This window comes from Sturnira hondurensis, unplaced genomic scaffold (assembly GCF_014824575.4).
Source record: "Sturnira hondurensis isolate 20B ecotype Veracruz unplaced genomic scaffold, ASM1482457v3 Scaffold0006413, whole genome shotgun sequence".
Taxonomy (NCBI): domain Eukaryota; kingdom Metazoa; phylum Chordata; class Mammalia; order Chiroptera; family Phyllostomidae; genus Sturnira; species Sturnira hondurensis.
In genome coordinates, this window is record NW_028079044.1 from 16,639,245 (window position 1) to 16,659,695 (window position 20,451).

Consider the following 20,451-nt stretch of genomic DNA (forward strand, 5'->3'; position numbering starts at 1 on the left):
TGCCTCCACTTCGAAAGCTGTCTGGCATCTAAGCCAGAAGCCTTTCTGCGTCTATCAGTGACTTCCTCTTCATCTGTCACAGAGAGAGCTCAACATACTTTACAAAATCCATTACATTTTAAGACCATTTCCAATATCAGCTACCATAAATCAAGAAATCCATTTATTCAAGGTTACATATGGAAAATTAATCACACAGAAAACTGTAACAATTTCTTTTTCAAAAATTAAAGTGTTTTGCTGTACGTGGCATTCCTATACATGATGTGGATTCGAAGACTGGAAGCATTAAGGGAATATAAGGAAAATTCATAGACTAACACCTAAAAAGTAATTTTAATATTAGAATTATCTGTAACAAGTATTTCAGAAAAAAATAAATCAGAATATAAACACAACACAGCATCATTTGCATTTCTCCTCTGCTTAAGTAGCACACGCACCACAGAAGCTGTTCCGAACACCCGCACACGCAGTACTAGGATCCTCGGGAATGTCGTCAGTCTGGAAAAGAGGGACCAACGGGACTGCGGGCACCATGCACCACAAGTAAAACGCAAGAATTTTTCTGGTCCTAGTGATTTCTGAAACCTACCTTCCTACTTTCAAGGGCAAGTTTACTCAAAAGAAAAGAATACACAGGTCAGCTACACAACATTTACAGCCTTTATTGACAGGACACAGCCATCATGCCCAATGCAGCCATCGGTATACAATCTCATTTCCCATCTATAATTAATGAGAAATATTTTACTCTAAGACACAAAGTGACAAATATCAAAGTGTAACCTTAAAGTCTTAAATTCACACTTCAAATATCAAAAGAAGCAATTTCCAATATCATGAAAACATGAAGTAACTACACAGAAAAAAATGGACAGTTAAGTCATTTCACTTTTTTTGTACATAGTGAAAACAGATACATTTTAACTTCAGCCTTCAGAAAGCTACTTCATAAAGTCATTCATTTAAAATAGACAAATGTTTACAAAGAACATTTAACTTAAATTTCATAGTTGCTTATAAAATGGTACTTGAAAAGTTGACCTGTGTAAGGAAACAAGTGTCCAGTCAAAAGAGACAGTAAACTATAAATATAAAATATACCACAATGTTAACATCTCACAGTGCTCTATAGAAAAATCAATAAAGATAACTTAATCCTTCTGGGGGGAAATGTATTTAGCATTACAAATTTAAATGTAAATTTTATATATGAATTCAATAAGGAATACATTTAAACTACACATTGCACATAACCATCATCTATTTTGTGTAAAACAATAAAAATTATGTACTTTTTGAACATGCGTACATCAAAACCAAAAGGTTATTTTTTACTTTTTCCTTTACTGGCAACTTTGGATGCATTTTTAGGTGTTGGTTCCCAGAGGGCATTTTTTACAAATCTTGAAGCTGCGCCTCTGTCCAGCTTGGCAGCCTTTTTCTTGTCAGTGATTTCCTTGACTCTGTTCATGTACACTCTGATTCTTTCCTAAAAGAGAGAGAAGAAGAGAAGCAACAGATTTACTACGCTGTTCACCGGCAGTCAGCTTCACTGTACTGTACTTCAGCTAAACCCAGCAGACGTGTATCCACCCCTGAGTGGAGCTAGATGCACAAGCAAGCGGGGCAAACATGCTCCGTGCTCTCCTAGAGTTCATAGCCTAGGGAAACACAGACATTAAAAAGTCATTTCAAAAGTGTTCTGAGTGTTTCAAAGGAGGGAAAACTATACTAAGACATCACTACAGAGATAAACATTGAACTGTTTATATGTTCCTTAATTTAGCATTAACCTAAATCGGTATATTAGCTCTTATTTACCCAAAGTCTGTAATCTAAAACAGAGCTGTCATATACTTGCAACATACAAACTAAAGTCTCCTAAAAATTTTCTAAACAGAAAATGGTTGAGGCAGAACTGATTTTTTATGTTCCCTTGGAGTGTCACGATTATAATAAGCAGAATGAAAATATAAAATCTTTTATTCGATTTCACAGTTTTGATTGATAAGCACAAATTTTCTAATGATATATGCAGTTCTAATAGAACAGGCTGCCATTCCATTAAAATATCCTAAGCTCATTAATCAGAATGAAAGTCTATTCTATATTTCAGTTGGAGAAATAAAGGTAATGAGAGCCATAAAATAACAGAGTAAGTGACTGATCACTGCTTGAAAGCAAGTTTCATTAAAATAATCAAAATAGTGACATTACCACACACACAAAAATGCAGAACCTCAGAGCCTTTTCATTGTAAAAGACTGACAACTCTGCTCAAAACTTTCCGTGGCCCCCTATTTCTCTCAGAGAAAAAGCCAAAGTCCACACTCACAACACACACCCCCTCCTCCCCTGCAAAGGACCCAAAGCCGAACATCCGCAGGGCCACTCCCTCCCTCCCTTCCCGCCAATTCCCCCTTCCCGTCAATTCAAATGTTAACCTCCTTAACAGACCTACGATGCCATTTAAAATGGCGTTCCTACCCAGGCACGGCAACCCCTACAGTGTACTACTACTTATTTTTTCCTGTAACATATACTTATAATATCCCCTAACATATCACATATTCATCTGTATTTACTGTTTGTTTGTTTGTCTGATTGTGTTAATTGCCTCCCTCCCCTAGATGGTCTGCCACCTGCCACTGGACAGGGACATCTAAAGGCTTTATTCACTGGGAAACTGCCTCACTTCAAAATAATGCTGGCTCCTAGCAGGCACTTAAATATTTGTTGAATGAATAAATTCACTATTTTCGGTGCCTTTCCCTATTCACTATATCTCTCACTCACTAACTCTGTGATCAATTAGTGATGTCTGCCACAAGGCCAGAAAAGCAGAAAAGGTTTATATATTCTTTTTGTCAACCCTTGTCCAGAATATGAATGTACCCCTCCATAAAGTGGGTTTTGAGGGAGAAAGAAGACAGATGATTTTGCCTTTTTCCAATGACAGGACCAAGTATTAAAATACTCCCAATAATTTTGTGTTAAAGAAAAGAGAGAAATTTTACAAATGCAAAGTCTATATTAGAAAGTTGAAAACAGATGACACATTGCATACTTCTTAGGATTTAAAGCCAGTATCACTGCTCAGAACAAGATCTGTGCACCATATTGCTTTATATTTTACTTTAAGTATTTTTTCACAATGTCTATACTTAAAAATAAATTTTTCCCCAAGAATTTTAAAAGAAGAAAATATCTTAGTCCACACATTAACAAAATGAAGACAACAGTTCTGGTTTATTCACTTTTAAAACGTAAATGACCAAGTACTTTACTGTTATATATGCTTCACTAAGTTGTATATGACATATACATCAACTACTATAAGACGTAAAGACAATAACACAGTGTCAAGTGTATTCACACACATATTTACCTTATATTTTATAAACACAAAGAACAAATTATTATCCTTATTCATAAAGCCAAGTCAAGAAGGTAACCACCAGTTTGATTTCTAATTTTTCTCTTTTAAATTGGATTATTTGATTTAATTTTTGAAGTCAGCAAAAACGAAGTTACCAGACCTTATATACAGTACTTATACATCCAAATGGAATACAAAGACAAAGCTAGAAGATTTATTACAGGCTGTAAATATGTCACTAATGCAGAATTACTGGACAGTACACATACAACTGGTGCCAAAAAGGCTTTTAGCTTTGTTGCTGAACTGGATTCTTTACTGCTGAGAAAATGAATTAATGGAAGAATTGAAAAGGTGGGGGAGAAACTTTCCCGTCTTTGCTAGTAAATCAACTAGAATATACTTTTAAGAATTGTGTAAGAGTTTTAAAAAGGGGGGGCAGTTGTAGAGATGAACAGGATTTCAAGAATTTATAAGAAAAATAATATGGAAGTTATAAATAATTACTAGAATCATGACATATTTTTTCCATCCAGAGATTCATATAGTATATGGAAAACCAATTCTCTGACAGAGATAAGAAAAAGAAATACTAAAGACATGATGAAATCTGACTCACTTTCCCAATTTCAACTCTAAATAATCAAATTCTCCACAGTTAGGACGATAAAGGTGCTGCGACTTTAGCTTCCGGAATACGACAACAGACAGACAGGCAAAGTAAAACAAACCCCTGAGCCTTACCAATTCCTGCTTCACTGGATGCTCCTTAGGATTAACTCCCTGAGTTGCCAAGTAAACTGCAAGAGAAAGATTTTTTCATGAAATAAAATGGTGTGCATATTAATTAAGAGCATTAATCAAAAAAATGTTAGTGACTCACAAAAAAGAAATGTCACACAAATGACTGATTAAATCCTAAATTATTCAACCTCTATGTAATAATAACTATGTGCATGGCTCACGGGCATTTGGTATTCTGACTCAAAAGAAATAAATATCTGACTATTAAAAATGTCATAAAGTATAATTGTGTATAAACTGCTAGCATTTAAAAAATAAATCACTCTTGACTCAATAAATAATTTGCTTTCTAATTAACTACAAAATAATATACGTACCCCAAAACATTGAATTTAATGTGTAAGCAGAAACTAAATCCACTTTTGCTTGTTCAAGTGGGTCCAACTATTAGAAAGAGAAAGAAAAGAAATTCAAACTCTGAGAACCGTCACATATTTTAAATTTTCATCAAGCACAATGTATCAAAGAAACATTTTTTTTTTACTTCTTATAATCCAATAACCAAATGATCTGGAAATAATTTGCAAAAAGAAAAAGTTTTGTTAACCAGTGATTTTTGTCCACAGACTTTCAATTCAGGGTACCATCTTTAGTTAGACAAGGAATGTGTATAATCCAAGAAAAATTCTTTTGAATTATTTTAATTTCAGAAGTTACGATCTGGGCTTTGTATGTCAAAAGTAATTTATCAGTATAAACATTGTACATGATGCATTTATGTATAAGAAGCAGGCTAAAATGCTCAGGCGATACCAAAGACAGAAGAAACATAATGAGATTTGTTTTAGACTGTCAAAGTCAATTTACTCTTTTTGTCCTATAGGGTTTCCAGAACTCTGATAACATCATTGTAATACTTAAAAGGTCAAATACAGAGTCTGTGGAAAAGAATGCAGTGAGTGGTCCTTTTTTTCCCTTCCCAAAACCAAGTCAAAATAAAATACAGTTAAGAGGTATTTCCTAAGATTGGAGTTTTATTTTATCCCCTAGAAATACCCAAACACTTATAAAATTAAAATAAAGGGGGAAAGGACCATGTATATATCACTAATCTATCTCTTAACACAGCACTCTGTTTTAGGAATGACATGTGTAGAAATTACACTTGTAAAGTACCTTCTGCAACAACTCATTTCTAGAAACAGACATCATGGTCTTCAGCATGTCATCTACAGCACCAATGGAATTCTCAAATGTTGATAAATACTCATGAATTTCTGCTGGATAGTCTTCATTTATTTCCTCTTCTGCCATTATGACCAACTGGAAAAAAGTAAGTTCTTAGAATCCATACTGGAGATAGATACTGCTCTTTAGGTTATAAAAAAAAAAACATACTAGAGACAGAGATTGCTCTTTAAAGGTTACAAAAAAAATCAATACCATGTACTTCAAAAGTACTAAAAATGTTAAAACCTGAAAATAATTAAACAAATCTTAGAACATAATCCTAGAGCAACTACATCTAAAAGTCCCCTCTTCTTAATTTGCTTGGGAAGGGGGCACAGGTGGAGAACAGGAAATAGACCCACCCAAGTTTACTAATGCTACATATATTGAACTCAAAACGCTTTTCAAGGACTAAACATGACTACCAAACATGGAATGTAAACAATCAAAATCCTACATTTAAAAAACTTCCTCTTGTCTCTGGCCTGGTGGCTCAGTTGGTTAGAGCATCACCCTAATACACCAAGACTGCAGGTTCAATCCCTAGTCAGAGCACATACTAGAATCAACCAATGAATGCATAAGTAAGTGGAACAACAAATTGATGTTTCTCTCTGTCTCTTTTTCTCTCTCTCTGTCTCTGTCTTCCTCTCCCCTCTCCCACTTCTTCTCGCTCTAAAATTAATAAGTAAAATTTTTGTAAAAATTTCTGTGGAAGTCAAAGTATATCCCCTAATGTTTGCTGAAAAAATAATAAGCAAAGCTCTTTTTTTGAAGAACATATATATTTTAGCCCTTCTAAATTTAGGTGTTGATCTTGTACCATGGTATATTACACTAAAATATGAGAAATCCTAGGTCTGAAGTAATCTTATGACTATTTATCACTAAAATCATTTTTCAAGCCTGTATTTATATATGTGTCTGTGTGTGTGTGTGTGTGTATTCCTTAAGCTTCTCTAAAATATTAAGAAATTCAAAGAGTCCATAAATCACATAAGCAGAAAAAAGGAAACTGGGGAGAAATAAACTATATGGTTTTCAATTAGGCTAGAGCATACCTTGACAGCCCATTCTTTTAAAATTCACATTTAATCATAATATTTAATATCTATGTGAGAAAAAGCAAAATCAACATCGATGTACTTCATATGGTATCTAAGACCAAATTTCACAAGCAATTCTAAAGCCATACACACCATCTTTGGGTTTAAAAATTTTTTTCATTAGCTGAAAAATACCTCTTTCATATGATGTAACTAAAGAGAACAGCAAGAATGTGGTAAATAGCACAGTGCATAGCAGAATTAAAGTAAAAAGAGGGGCTTTCCATCTTGCTTGATCACTGACTTTGTCACCTTAGGCAAATCACTGACTCTCTCTGGGCCTCAAATACCTCATTCATAAAATGGTCTAATGACCTATAAAAGACCCTTATAGTTCTAAGTGTTGTGACTATGTAATTTTAGTTTAAAAAGTACTATTGGAATTTTAGATGCAATATATCAACATTTCTATTCAACGAGTACATATTCCACTGAGACATCTGGGTTCACTCACAAAAAAAGCAACGAGCACCCGACTACCACCACTTGCACTGTAAAGTCACCATCCAACTGCTGTGCAACCAGCAATCGGGCAAAGGACTAGGATAAAAGAAAAGCACGCAGGAAGGAAGGGACTTCTATTTCAAAAGGCTAACTGAAAACATAAATTTCCCTCTCATCCCTCCCAAAACCTCCCCAAAATGATAGAAGAAATGTAAAAATAAGTCCATAGTAACACTGAAAAAAGGGACATACTGCAAATATGGAACTCAGTATTTCTTCCCTTCATGTAAAACCATAAACTAATAAATTTGAAAATACGAATAAAAAGAATGAAGTGCTGGGGGAAAAGAATCAATTACCAAAAATAACCTAAAAGAAGTATATAAACAAATAAATAATTAACCATAAGGAAAAAATTTAAAGGAAGTCAAAGATCCACCCTCCAAAAGGGATCCAAATCTAAAGGCTATTAGAGGTGGTTTCTTCCAAACCTTCAAGAAATGGTTAATTCTTGTGGCATTTAACTGGTTAAGAACACAGGAAAAGATGGAAAACTCAGACACCTATTTTATAACATACACAAAAATAAACTCCAGATAAATGCAAAAGGTAAATGAATAAACATATTAAAACATCATATAAAATATTTATATAATCCAAATGAAATCCAAATGCTATAAAATGAAATGGCTGACGGACTTAACTACATAAAAACTAAAAAACTCTATGTTAAAAGAAACAACCTGGGAGAAAATTTTGCCAGAATATAACAAAGGATTAGTTAGATTACATTGAGTTCCTAAAAAGCATTAAACAAATTAAAATAATAAAGATATCACCCATCAGATTGGTTATAATTTTAAAGATTATCAAAGTTCAATGTTAGCAAGGGCATATACTGAAGGTAGAATATACATTGGTACAGATTTTTTAAGTGCACATTCCCTTTGACTCAAGAAACTAGCCTACAGAAATCCTTGTACGCATGCATACAAATTTATCTGAATGGACCCTTCAAACTCTTCTCTGAATTTCCCCTACTTTTCTTGCCTCAATTTTTCCTCTGCTGGATCACCATTACCCATAAATCTTAAAGTATTTTATTTCTCCATCTTAGACAAGAAACAAAAGAAACATCTAGATTTCATATTCCCCTCCAGCTAAAGCTCCATTTTCTATCTCCCTTTTAGAACTCCTCAAGAGAGCTGCTTACACCAACAGTCCAATTCCTCTCCTTCCAGTCTTTCTTGACTCTAATTCAAACAGGCCCCTACTTTTCACTCAAACTTGCTCTTGTCAAGGTCACCCACTCAGCCATATTGTTAAGTTTAATGGTCAGTTCTCATCATTTGACTTCATTGACTCCCTTCTTTTGGTTCCCAGGGCATCACATATTTTTTGGTTTCCCTCCTACCTCACTGGCTGCTTTCTTGGTGTCTTTTGCAGGATCCTTCTCGTAAACTCAGCCTCTTAACCTTGAAGTGTCCCAAGGGCTGTCCTTGATTCTCTTTTCTTTTCTAATTTACTCCCTAAGTTAGCTCTGGGCTTTAAATTGCGTGAATAAACTGATGACTCCCAGGTTTATATCCCCAGCCCTGACCTCCCTACTGAATGAATTCCAAATCTATATTTCCAACTGCTTACTCAATACCTCTGGTTAAACAGTAATATATTCTCAAGCGTAACGTGCTCAAAGCCAAATTCCTAATCTTGCCTACCCCAGTCTTCCCCACCTCATTTCATGGTAACTCCGTCTTTCCAATTGTTCAGCCCTAAAATTTCAGAGGCCCTGAATTCTTTTCTCTCTCATCCTATCTTTAAATATCTTCAGAATCTAACCTCATCCTACCACCTCTCCTGCTGCCACCTGATCCAATGCAGTCCAAGCCATTGCTGGCCTTTGCCTAGATTATTGCAATAGCCTCTTAAATGACCTCTTTGTTTCCAGCCAAGTATTTTAAAATCAAGCAAAAGCAGAGTGATCACTCCAAATCTATGTCAAACCTCTGCATGGAAACTTCCAAAGGCTTACTTATCACCTCACTTAGGGTGTAAGACAAAGCCCTTTTTAGGCCAACACAATCTGCCCTCCCTGCCTCCTTCTGGGACCTCAGCTCCTCCCACTCTAACCCTGGCTCACGCCCCACCAGCCAGGAGGGCATCAATGCTCCTCCCCATCACAGCAGGTACGCCCCTACCTCAGGGCCTTTGCACTTCTTCTCACCTTCACAGAATCTCCTGCTCCTCCTTTCCTCCCCAAGCAGGAGCTTCAGAGCTTTACCCACCAGAGCTTTACTCCAGTGTCACCTAATGGTAACCCTTTGCTGACCAGCCTCTTTTAAAATGCACGGCCCTGCACTCCCCATGTCCTTCTCCACCTTACAGTCCTCAGTAACGCCTGGCATACTTCTATTCATTGCCAGCCCACCTCAAAAGACGGTAACTACATGGGAACAGAATTTTCTGTGCTTCATTTTGTGCTAGCAAAGCACTACCTGGCAGTCAATAAACATCTGTTGAATAAATAACCAATAACAAAATACTGGGGGAAAATCTATTCATCAATAGGAAAACAGCTAAATGAATTGCAGTACGTCCACCAAAACAATACTAAAAATAAGCCAGCTCATAAAGGTTCATTTGGCTAAATCCCAGCAGAACAACGAGGAGCACAAGGCTGAAACTTTGCCTGATGTCTGTAAGAAGCGCACAGGCAAGGATGAATGTTAATTTTGAATTCCCAGAGTTTCAGCTGTAAATAAAAATGACTAAATAAAATATTGTTCACAGTAAAAAGAAAAGAAAGAAGTAAATGTTTATGTAGTAACACATAATGAGAAGTGGTGAAAATGTCATAGAACATTGTATGTAACATATAATGTATCTAGTGCATGCCATTTGTTTTTAAAAACCTGTACCTGTAGATATGAAGAAAGATTTGAAGGAAACATAAAATATAGACATTCACTCTGAGAAGGGGTAGGAATTAGGGAGTAGGATCAAAGCAGACCATTTTTTTTAACTCTTCATTCTTCATTGTTTAAGTTTCATTACTTCATAAGGCATGCTAAATTTGTAGTAAAAAATAATCATTAAATTTAAATAAAGGCATATTCTAAAAAATATTTTGGATTTAACAAACACTGCATGTATGAAAACACCAAAAAAGGCCTTTATTTAAACATAATTTTTTCATCCAATTCTTCTATAGAAAATATTTTCCCTCTCTAGAATCAAAATGGGGATTTTTCCTGCAATTATTCCCTGTCCCTAAGCCCCAATAAACAAGTAGTTATACATTGTTTAATGGGTTAGGGTGAACACTGAAAGCAAGGCAGTAATTAAGAATAATTACCCTCATTAAATCTGAACTGAACCACTTGCCCTTTACCTAACTTAAAAAAAAAAAGGCAAGGCAGACTAAGAAATAAAAGTTCTTCTATGACAAGAGATTCCCACCATATCAAATGAATTTTCTCTAACATCTTATATGGACGGTTCCTGAATACTGGCTCCTTGCACAGGAAAAGCTGCGGGAGGGAACTGCAGAAATTTCCCTCTGTTCCTTTCGCTGCTGGGAGCCCAGGATGAAGCAGCGTGTGGTCCTAGCAGCATCGTAGACTTCTGAACACTGCCTACAAGCCAGGCACTATTCTAAGCACACCACACACATTAACTCATCTACCCCCCACAGACAGGAAGCTGAGTTTCATTCAATGACTTGCCCAAGGTTGTTCATGGTAAAATGTACAAAGAGAAAGAAGGAAAAAACTCATCTCTGCTCCTCGCTCCTGTCTGGGGTTCTATCCTTCTAGAGCCTGACTGCAGAGGTGAAAACCAGGAGAAGGCATGAGAGCATGTGCTTCTCTTCAGCCCTCAGTAGGGTCTGCTTGAGGCTAAGGGGCAGAGAAGGGGAAACCTTGCCCAGTCATCCCTATGGGATGCTGTCACTCCTTCCCTGCTCTCCCTGGTCATGGAAGCCACAGCACCCACGGGAGAAAAGGAGGATACAGAGCATCACGCACAGACCTGAAGTCACCCCCTTTCCTTCCCCTGGATTCTCTACCTCAGGGAGGTCAGTCCAGCCAGGACCCAGGGAGTCACCCCTCGCTCCTTTCTCAGGCCCCAAATCCAATCAGTCTCATCAACAGGCAGCCTTAGTCTCCTACCACCACAAGCTTCCCTCCTTCTCACTAAATTTTCTTGAGAGCTTTTGAGTAGTCTTCCTACTATCAATTTTTTGGCACTGTCAATTGTAGAATGTTACAAAATATGATTTTTCTATAAAGACACTCTGGCCATTGTATGCCCCAGCTTAAAATTCTGCAACTGCCCCCACCATCAGAGACATAAATTCCAAACCTCAAAGGAACAGAGGCCAAGCCCATTATGATTGCGACCCTTGCCTGTCCGACTAACCCCATCTTTCATGGCTCCCCTCTTCCAATCCTAAGGTCGCAGCCACGATGGCAGTTGTCCAAACATGCCATGTCACTCTGACCTTTAACCCTCTGTTGCCACCCTCTCATGCTGTCTGGAAAAACAATGTCACTTAAAACAGCATCTGGTAGTATCTGTTGACTTACCGGACTTCCCTTTGACTGCAAGTAACTTGAGGGGCGGTGTCACACTGATGTTTTATCACCAGTGGCTGACACACAGAACGATTCTATGCCTCTGTGTGCCCAGAACAGTACCAGTTTACACCTGTCCTTTCAGCCTGCCGTCTTGCTCAGCTCCCCATCTCTCAGGAGCCCCAGTCTGAGAAATTCATTATGTGCTAATTCTAAGTAGGTCCTCTGACTCTTAGCCCCAGAGCCCACCCCATTCTGTCAGAGACAAGAGTCAGGGTTGCTGCTGGTGCCAGCCAGAGATCAGCTAGACAGCAGAACCAGTAGGAGATACATATGAAGAGATTTATTATAAGAAACTGTTTTACGCAATTGTGGGGGCTGGCTAAGGAACTCCAAAATCTGCAGGTCAGGCCTTCGAGGAAGGGCCAGCTGGACCTCCGGGTTACAAGTTGACACTGCCGTCCACAGGAGGAGTGCTCCTCCTGTCAGGGAAGTCTCAGCCCTGCTCCTAAAGCCTTTCCACTGACGGAGTCCGCTGAATTAGCCAGAATAACCTCCCTAATTTAAAGTTAACTGACGGTGGATTTTAACCACACCTACAAATACCTTCACAGCAACACCCGGCCTGATGCTTCACTGTGTATCTGGGGCCAGCACTCCGGCCCCGCTGCCGCATCAGGAAGACCACCACACCCTCCAAGCCACCAGAACTGCAGCACAGGAAGGGGTACTCCTGGCACTTCAGGTTGCTTTCTGCCAGCATTTTCCCACGGCAACTCGGTATTCTTGATTGTCAGGTTCCCAAGTCATAAAACTAGATTTCAGATTCCAGCCAACAAATGTGAAAGGAATCACAACTTTTTTTCAAAATACCATTTTGCAACCCCTAATGAAATGGTAAATTGCAGCAATGCTCACCAACAGATAAAAGGATGATGGTGAAGTCACAGGAGAGCGGTGAGGACAACACTACCTGAACACACCGATCTCTCTTCATGTTACTAGGAGCTGGACACACACGTATTAAGAACCCCCTGATGGGAAGCGATATGATGTACATGGCATCATCTGTATACAGCATTTCCAACCTCCCAAAAGAGTTGAATCTGAACTTAATTGAGCTTTTAGAGCTAACTTCCATTTTACAGAAAACAAAGAGGATAGGGAAACAAGTTAAAATCACCAGAAAGCAAAGAGACTAATCTAGAATGAGAAATACTCCGCAGGACATTGACCTGGTTTCTGTAACAAGTAAATGGCATGAAGGAAAAAATAGAGAAAAGGAAAAGGAGGCAGTGGAGAAAGAAAAAATAAAGGAGACTTAGGAGATGTAACAAGCAAATGGAATGTATAGATCTTGTTTGGATCTTGATTCAAATAAACTTAAGTGTACAAAGATAGTTTTGAGAGAAAGATGAACATGGATTGAGTATTAGAAAACACCAAGAAATTACTGGTAATTTTGTCATCTATGAAAATAGCATTATAGTTTTATCAGAAAAAGTGTCCCTGTGTAAAATTACATACTGTCTTGAATTTGCTTTAAAAAAAAAAAACTAAGCCCTGGCTGGTGTAGCTCAGTGGATTGAGCGCAGGCCTGCGAACCAGGTGATCGTGGTTCAATTCCCAGTCAGGGCACACGCCTGGGTTGCAGTCCAGTTCCCAGCGGGGGACACACGACAGGCAACCATACACTGATATTTCTCTCCTTCTCTCCTTCCCTTCTCCTCTAAAAATAAATAAATAAAATCTTTAAAAAAAAAAAACCTAGTCTTCATGGATTAATTACACTTTGAGAACAAGGATAACAAGCCTACATATGTTATTTCTATAGTGAAATAAGGTAGATTAGATAGCTAACTCACAAATTAACGTTTAGAATACAATTCTGTTCATAAACTGGGGGCACCTAAACCTGAAGTATAGCCTAGGATGCTTCAGCAGCTCTATCACTTCTCATCTCAATCCCAAATGTAACTGAAGGTGAGGGGAAGGCAGGTCACCAAGGGCTACCAGATCTGTGACAGCTGCTAAACAAAACTCATGAAATCATGACAGATCCTGTGGCTTCAAATGAGGTTTGTGTTTCTAACATTTCCAACAAAGGCTGACATTTCAGGGTGTCTATAATTATTTTACAAATGTCACAAATTTCCTTCTAAAAATATCCTAAAGTTTTACATACTTACCTGGCTCTTATAAAAATGTATGCATGAGAAACTAAATTTAAAAACCAGCAAAGTTTGAAGTCAAATGAAAAACTAGGGGGAAATATTTGCAATATAAATACAGATAAAAGGAGCTCCTAGAAATCAATTTTAAAAAACCCTACAACTCAAAAGAAAAATGAACAAAGAAAACATGCAGCTCACAAATAAAGAAATCCAGATGACCAATAAGCATAAAGTTACTCAATCTTACTCGTAGTTAAAGAAACATACATCAACAAAACAAGATGCAATTTTTCATGTCAAACAAGCAAAAATTTAAAAGATTGATAGTCCCCAGTATGAGCAAAGGTGAGGAGAAACAGCCTCTCATTCACTATTAATTGGAGTGTAAACTGAGCATTTCTGCGGGGCAATTTGGCACTTTGCTTCAAAATGACATATGGACAAATTCTTTGACCCTGCAATTTTACTTATCAAAATATATACTTTCACACAAGATAATCTTCCAGGGCATCCACTGCGACACTCTTTAAAATGGGAACAACCTATGTGCCCATTGACAAGAACTGGTTGATAAATTATGATATATTCAAACAAGAAACTCTGCAGCATTGAAAAGGTATGCGGTAAAGTGTAGAGTCCTAGGATATATTAATGTGAATGAAAGTTGAAGAGCAAGATATATACTTGAGTGTGGAAGCATACCTGTACATACGCATGTAAGCATACCTGTACATATGCATCCTTTTACTTGGTACACCAGCTGTACAGACAAACTAGAACACAACACTTCCACAACACCAGACTCTCAAAATCATCCTTGTTGCTCACTAGCTGTTCATTATGTCCCTTCACTAGTTCATCACCTCAAACCTAAGGAATCTAAAATTGCCTAAGGATTCGGGTCCTCTACTGCTTCTCTTTTCTGTTTACATTCACTCCTTGGTGATCATCTCCAGTTTCACAACTTTATATACCAAATATTCACTGATAACTCCCAGATGTTCTTTTCCAGCAGTGACCTCCCCACCGGACTCCAGACTCAACTCCTACTCAACATCTCCCCTTGGATGATGCGTCAAACCTAACGCATCATAACTGAACTAATCTTCCCCCCCACTCCTGATCCTCTCATAGTTTTCCACTTCTCAGTTAATGGCAATTCCATCCTTCCAGCTGCTCAAGCCCAAACCCTTGACAATCACCTTACACTTACAACCCACAGTCAATCCATAAACAAATCTGTTACCTTTATCCGTGAAACACATCCACAATAGAACTGCTACTAACCACATTCACTTCTTTCCATCCTGTGAAGCCACCACCAACTCATCTGAATTCTTACAATACCTTCCTAATGAGTCTCCTGGATTTCACCTACCACAATCTCTAACAATCTGTTCTTAAGGCAGCGAGAGTGATCCTGTTAAAAATCTGAATCAGATCATATCACTCCTCTGCTCAGAAATTTCCACTGGTTATTCAACCACAGGCAGGATTCACATAGTATGATATTTGTATCTCCACATGACTAACAATGTCTTGCCACATAGCAGGTACTTAGTAACTATTTGTTAAGTGACTAAAATGAAAGTAAATCAGAACCAAATTTGGAGAATCTTAATATCACATTAGAGCTTAGACTTACAAATATCAGGAAGTTGCCACGTGGATCAAAAAGAAAAAAAATGTAATGTACATTCTGGGCCTGTTTTCATCCCTACTCCAAACAGAGTTACACATAATGATGAACTAAGTAAGAGAACAAAGCCAACATATAATTTTTTTTTGGACCTAGAGAGACATCTGCAGATGTTGTGCCAGAATTCTGTTAGTGTAATGATTTTGTTGCACTGAAGCATCTTAGAAAATAATAGTGCAATGTACATACAACAATCTCAATAAATACTACTGTCTTTGGCAGACAGTCCATGTTAGTTTTACTAGTAAAGCTCCTTCACACTTACAGTAAAACCTCTGAGAAAAAATAGACTTCATCCTTTTAAAGGTATTAACCTCTGAAAACAATTTTATCCCAAAGTCTGATAACAGAATGATATAAATTACAAAGAGGTTGCTAAAGATTGAGATCATTACATCAGACTGCAATGAATTTACTTCTATTGTTTAATTCTAATGATTAATTTGATGTATTTTCAAAATTATACATCAGCAAAATTACCTTCTAAAACCATGTAATTTGCTTATCACATTTTCTCATCTCTAAAATAATGATAACAGTATACAGGACTATTGTGTAGATTAAATGAATATAGATAAAAGCTATTAGAATAGTGATGGCCCAATAAGCATCAACACATTAGTAGTATTATTTTAGTGAAGTGAAAATAATCAATACCTTAATCTAACGTTAACTATTTAGAGCCACACAAAATGGTTACCTGTTTGGAAAGAGCAGCTGAGATAACACACATAAAGAGCCAGGTAAAAAGTCGTGAAAAACCATCACCTATGAACAGGATAATACAACACCTCTGTGTTGGATAATATACCCAACACAGCTATTTGAAGTCAGCAATAACATATTTTGACTAAGAATTGTTTTATTATTTAAAAAATATTTTCCACATTCTCATTCTTTTATCTTTCAACAAACGAGATTCATCACTTCAGACAATCACAAGCAGCTCTCTGAGTTTCACTAGCGGGTATCTAGTTATTTTCAGATCCAACATCAACATACGGTGAAGTCTCAGGTTCAATCTACTACCACAGTCCAAATGAGGTTAACACGTGGGTAGCAAACAGCTCACTGGGTTAGCTACGTCTTTATCAAGCCAAACCCGAACATCAGTCAACAACAGGAAGCCGTTAAAGATCTTTTCAAACAGCGTACATAAGTTTAAATCATACTGAACATTCCTGAGCCATAAAGTAAAACCATTATCTTGCGATTATCCACGACAGCAGAGGTGTCAAACTCATTTTCACCTGGGCCCAAATCAGCCTGGCGGTTGCCTTCAAAGGGCCGAATGTCATTTTAGGACTGTATAAATTAACTACTCCTTAACTAGGGGCAAAGAGCTCTACATTTGGCCCTGCACTACAGATTTCAGCTGAAGGTCAAATTTAGTCCACCCTCTCGGGTGAGCTAACAGAGCAAGGGAAGTTCCTAATCATGAATGTGAACGCTAAACGTGGGTGACACAGGCAAGTGACTCCCCCGAAGCTCTCCCTTTTGCCTTTTTTCCTTAAACAAAGATTAAAGGCAGCTGAAAATGAATTGTGAAGTCATATGTTTTTAAACTCTCCGCCTTCCAATATTTGAGGGGTGGAGCTACGAAGAGTATAAAAAGCGAAAGGCTGGGCCCAGAGAGACGTGAGGGGACCAAGTAAACCAAGATCTAGAAGCCGCCCCAGGACAAGCAAAGTGGGGGTCCCGCAACAGTGCTCTCCCCAGCGCCCAGCTGAGCGAGCTCACGTTCGCAGAACGCTATGAGGCCCAACCTCCCTCCTCACAGCCAGCCGGAGGATGAGAGGGGTACCCCAGCACAGGAGAAGACAACTTATGCAGAGAACGAGAAAAACGCAAAACCCAGGTCCAAATAATACCTCACTAGCCTTCCACTCGCGTCTCCCGGAAAGCAGTCCGGCGGCCGTGACGTCAACGAGGCGCCCTCTCTGCCAGTCGAGTCAGCGCCGCTCTGTGATGACCTCACGCTGCTTGCCCCGCCCCTCTGCTGCTTGCTCCGCCCCTCAGTTCCTTTGACAACCTCCGCTCTCCAAGGGAACCGTTGTACAGTGCCTCTGGCTAAAGTGGTGGGAGGAGCTTGGGCTGAGACGCTGGACAACTTTCTCTAGATTTCTGTTTGGTTAAAGCCCCTAATACAGGTTGAGCTTTTTTAACTAGAAAAAAAAAATGTTCGTTACTTAAGCTTAAAATGTTACTTAAGCTTAAGCTTAAGCTTAAAAATGTTCGTTACAAAGCTCATCCCAGGTCCATAGTTCCTACTACATTCCCACTGTCTCCAGAATGAGCCTCGGAAAAGCAGCTTCCCAAATTATCGGTAGTGAACGACAAGTTCTTTATTTTTTCAATCCATCGCTAAGAGATGCTTTTGTAAAATGCAGTAAAAATGGATTACTTTAAAGAAGCAAAATATTTCAGTAAACACAGAACGGACATGAAAAAATAGCAAAAATTGCACATACTGTTCATTTAAAGTGTAGTAAGCAGTTAAGCACCATTTTTACATTCATAACCCTTTATTTCGCAATGGTAATTTATTTAACAAAAAGCTTTGAACAAACACCCTGTATGTCAATACCTAAAGTTTTTTAAGTAGCACATGAGTTATCTTCTGGTTCATAATTCTAACCTAGCCAGATTACAGTAGCTTCTAGTGGAGGGCAATGTATCTAAACTATTCCTCTGTTTTGTTTTGCTTTTTTATTTTTATTAATTGACTTTTAGAGAGAGTGGGGAGGGAGAAAGAAACATTAATTTGTTGTTCCGCTTACTCACATATGTATGCATCCATTGGTTGCTTCTTGTATGTGCCCTGACTGAAGATCCAAAACCTTGGCATACTGGGATGACGCTCTAATCCTGAGCTAGCCAGCCAGGACAAAGTGAAATTATCTTCTGATGAAAGCAATAAATTCAAGATTTTATACATTGCTAGGCTCACAGTTACCAAGCCAATTTTAAAATATCACAAGGTGCAATGTGGTCCTACTACATTTGACTAGCACACAATTTACACCTCATGGGAGACCTCCTGGGACTCAACATGTGAGTTCAACAACACACAAACTAATCCATACCCTATTCAAGAAACTCAGTTTACCAGTCACAGCTACTGCAGCAATGCCAAGTCGCCATAAAAGTTTATAAATGATTATTCTCAACTTCTGAACTCCTCTCAGATAAAGAACAGACAGATAATGAATAGTTCGTGGACTGACACCAGTCCACAGACCACAGAAGGTGCACTGTCCTTGGAAGTCGGGTAACTAACCTTACCACAAAGAGTGTCAAAGACTCTTAATACTCTTCATGGTGTTAAAGACTGAAATACCACCCAGAATAAACCAGAGCCTGAGAGATTGCCCTACACCAAGATGACACTGAGGCTTTTCAGCAAATTGTCACATCTTTTCATCACTTGGGTCCTTCAGGAAGCGAATATGGAAATGGAGTTAAAAATGTAAGAGGTTTATGGGGATGGTCATTAAAAGATAAAAAGGGAGGAAGCAGGACTGGGCAAAAAGCCTCAGACCAGGATGAACATCTCACAGGTCTTAGCCAATTCCAAGGTAAGTTCTAAAGCCCAGAATGCCCCTTAGAGGAGACTACACTGAGGAGAAACAGTGAGGCGATGGTACCGCCCTCTGTGTTCAGTCATTGGCAAGATCATGGCTCAGCTTAAAAACAGAGGCAGAGGCTAAAGGTGCTACCAGCTGGAGGCTGCCAGCCAACTGCACTTCTACAACCAAATGGTAACTTCTTTCCTAAAGGACATCTGAAGGGCACACCTCCTCAGCTGCTGTACACTGGACCATCTGCACTACACTAGCACCACAATCCCATGATTTGTTAAACAAATATTTACTGAGTTCCCATTATGTGCCAGACTCTATTCTACATGTTACCTGTACAGGAGTGAAAAAATTGCCTCCCCTTATGGAACTTACATTCAAATTCACCACTGGGAATACCACCCTCCCCTTTTTTTCCCCTCCCCTTTCCTCTACTTTACTCTCCCATTGTCTATCTTCACTGCACTTTTTTCTCCTATAACACCTGATTTCAACATTTAAACCTTCCTGGTTCATGCTTGAGTATTGGTTAACAAGCAATGGGGAGAGAAAAGCCACCCAGTGGAATCTAGAGAAACCAAACTCATAGATACAGAGAAAAGATTGCTGGTTGCCAGATGCATGTCTGTTTGAGGGGGGTGGGGAAGGGCAGAGCTGGAGGTGGGCAAAATGGGTGAGGGAGTCAAAAGGTACAAATTTCCAGTTATGAAATAAGTAAGTCAGGGGAATGTAACACACAGCGTGGTGACTATAGTTTTAAAAAACTGTATTGCATATTTAAAAGTTGCTCAGAAGCCCTGACTGGTGTAACTCAATGGATTAAGCACAGGCCTGTGAAGCAAAGGGTCACTGGTTCAATTCCCAGTCAGGGCACATTCCTGGGTTGCAGGCCAGGTCCCCAGTAGGGGACACATGAGAGGCAACCATACATTGATGTTTCTCTCCCACTCTTTCTCCTTCCCTTCCCCTCTCTCTAAAAATAAAATAAATAAAAGTTTAAAAAAAGAAAAAACAAAATTATTTTTTTAAGTTGCTAAGAGAATAGATCTTAAAAGTTGTCATCACAAGAAAAATATTGTAACTATGCCAACTGATGGACATTGATTAAGTTTATAGTGGTAATCACTTTGTAATATGCAAGGGGGAACCCCCCAAATGAAACTTATTTATTAAAAGTTGTGTATTTATTATTACATATTTAAACTTCAATCACCTTCAAAATACTCTCTATTTGATGTAGGACTTTTTTCCACTGCTCAAAACACTTTCTGAATTCATTGATTTTGATACTTTTTAGTGACTCTGCAGCCTTTTTTTTTTCACCTCTCCCACAGAAGCAAAATGTTTCCCTTTGAGGACTTTTTTTTTGTCTGGGGAAACAAAAGAAAAATCATTTGGGGTAAGGTCAGGTGAATAGGGTAGGTGGGGCATGGTAGGATGGGGAAGGGTTGGGGTGATGCCATTTTTGGTCAAAAACTGCTGAACACTCAGTGTGGTGCAGGCAGATGTGCTGG

The 20,451-nt window shown here is 38.3% G+C and overlaps 1 protein-coding gene across 1 annotated transcript; it reads right to left on the minus strand.

Moving 5' to 3' along the window:
• Nucleotides 1-643: 643 nt before the first annotated feature.
• On the minus strand, nt 644-17,318 carry C1D (C1D nuclear receptor corepressor). The gene is made up of 5 exons (XM_037048070.1): nt 17,228-17,318; nt 5,306-5,452; nt 4,507-4,573; nt 4,130-4,185; nt 644-1,495 (listed from the first exon to the last, which is right to left on the minus strand). The coding sequence occupies exons 2-5, from the start codon at nt 5,441-5,443 to the stop codon at nt 1,331-1,333; spliced, it is 426 nt and encodes a 141-aa protein (XP_036903965.1). The 5' UTR covers nt 5,444-5,452; nt 17,228-17,318; the 3' UTR covers nt 644-1,330.
• Between the last annotated feature and the right edge of the window lie 3,133 nt (nt 17,319-20,451).

Excerpts from the sequence above, each read along its gene's own strand:
- C1D (XM_037048070.1), bottom strand. The coding sequence starts at position 5,443 with ATGGCAGAAGAGGAAATAAATGAAGACTATCCAGCAGAAATTCATGAG. Across the intron at positions 4,574-5,305 it reads GAAATGAGTTGTTGCAGAAG|TTGGACCCACTTGAACAAGC; the intron begins GTACTTTACAAG and ends TCTTTCTAATAG. Across the intron at positions 4,186-4,506 it reads ATTAAATTCAATGTTTTGGG|TTTACTTGGCAACTCAGGGA; the intron begins GTACGTATATTA and ends TTTCTCTTGCAG.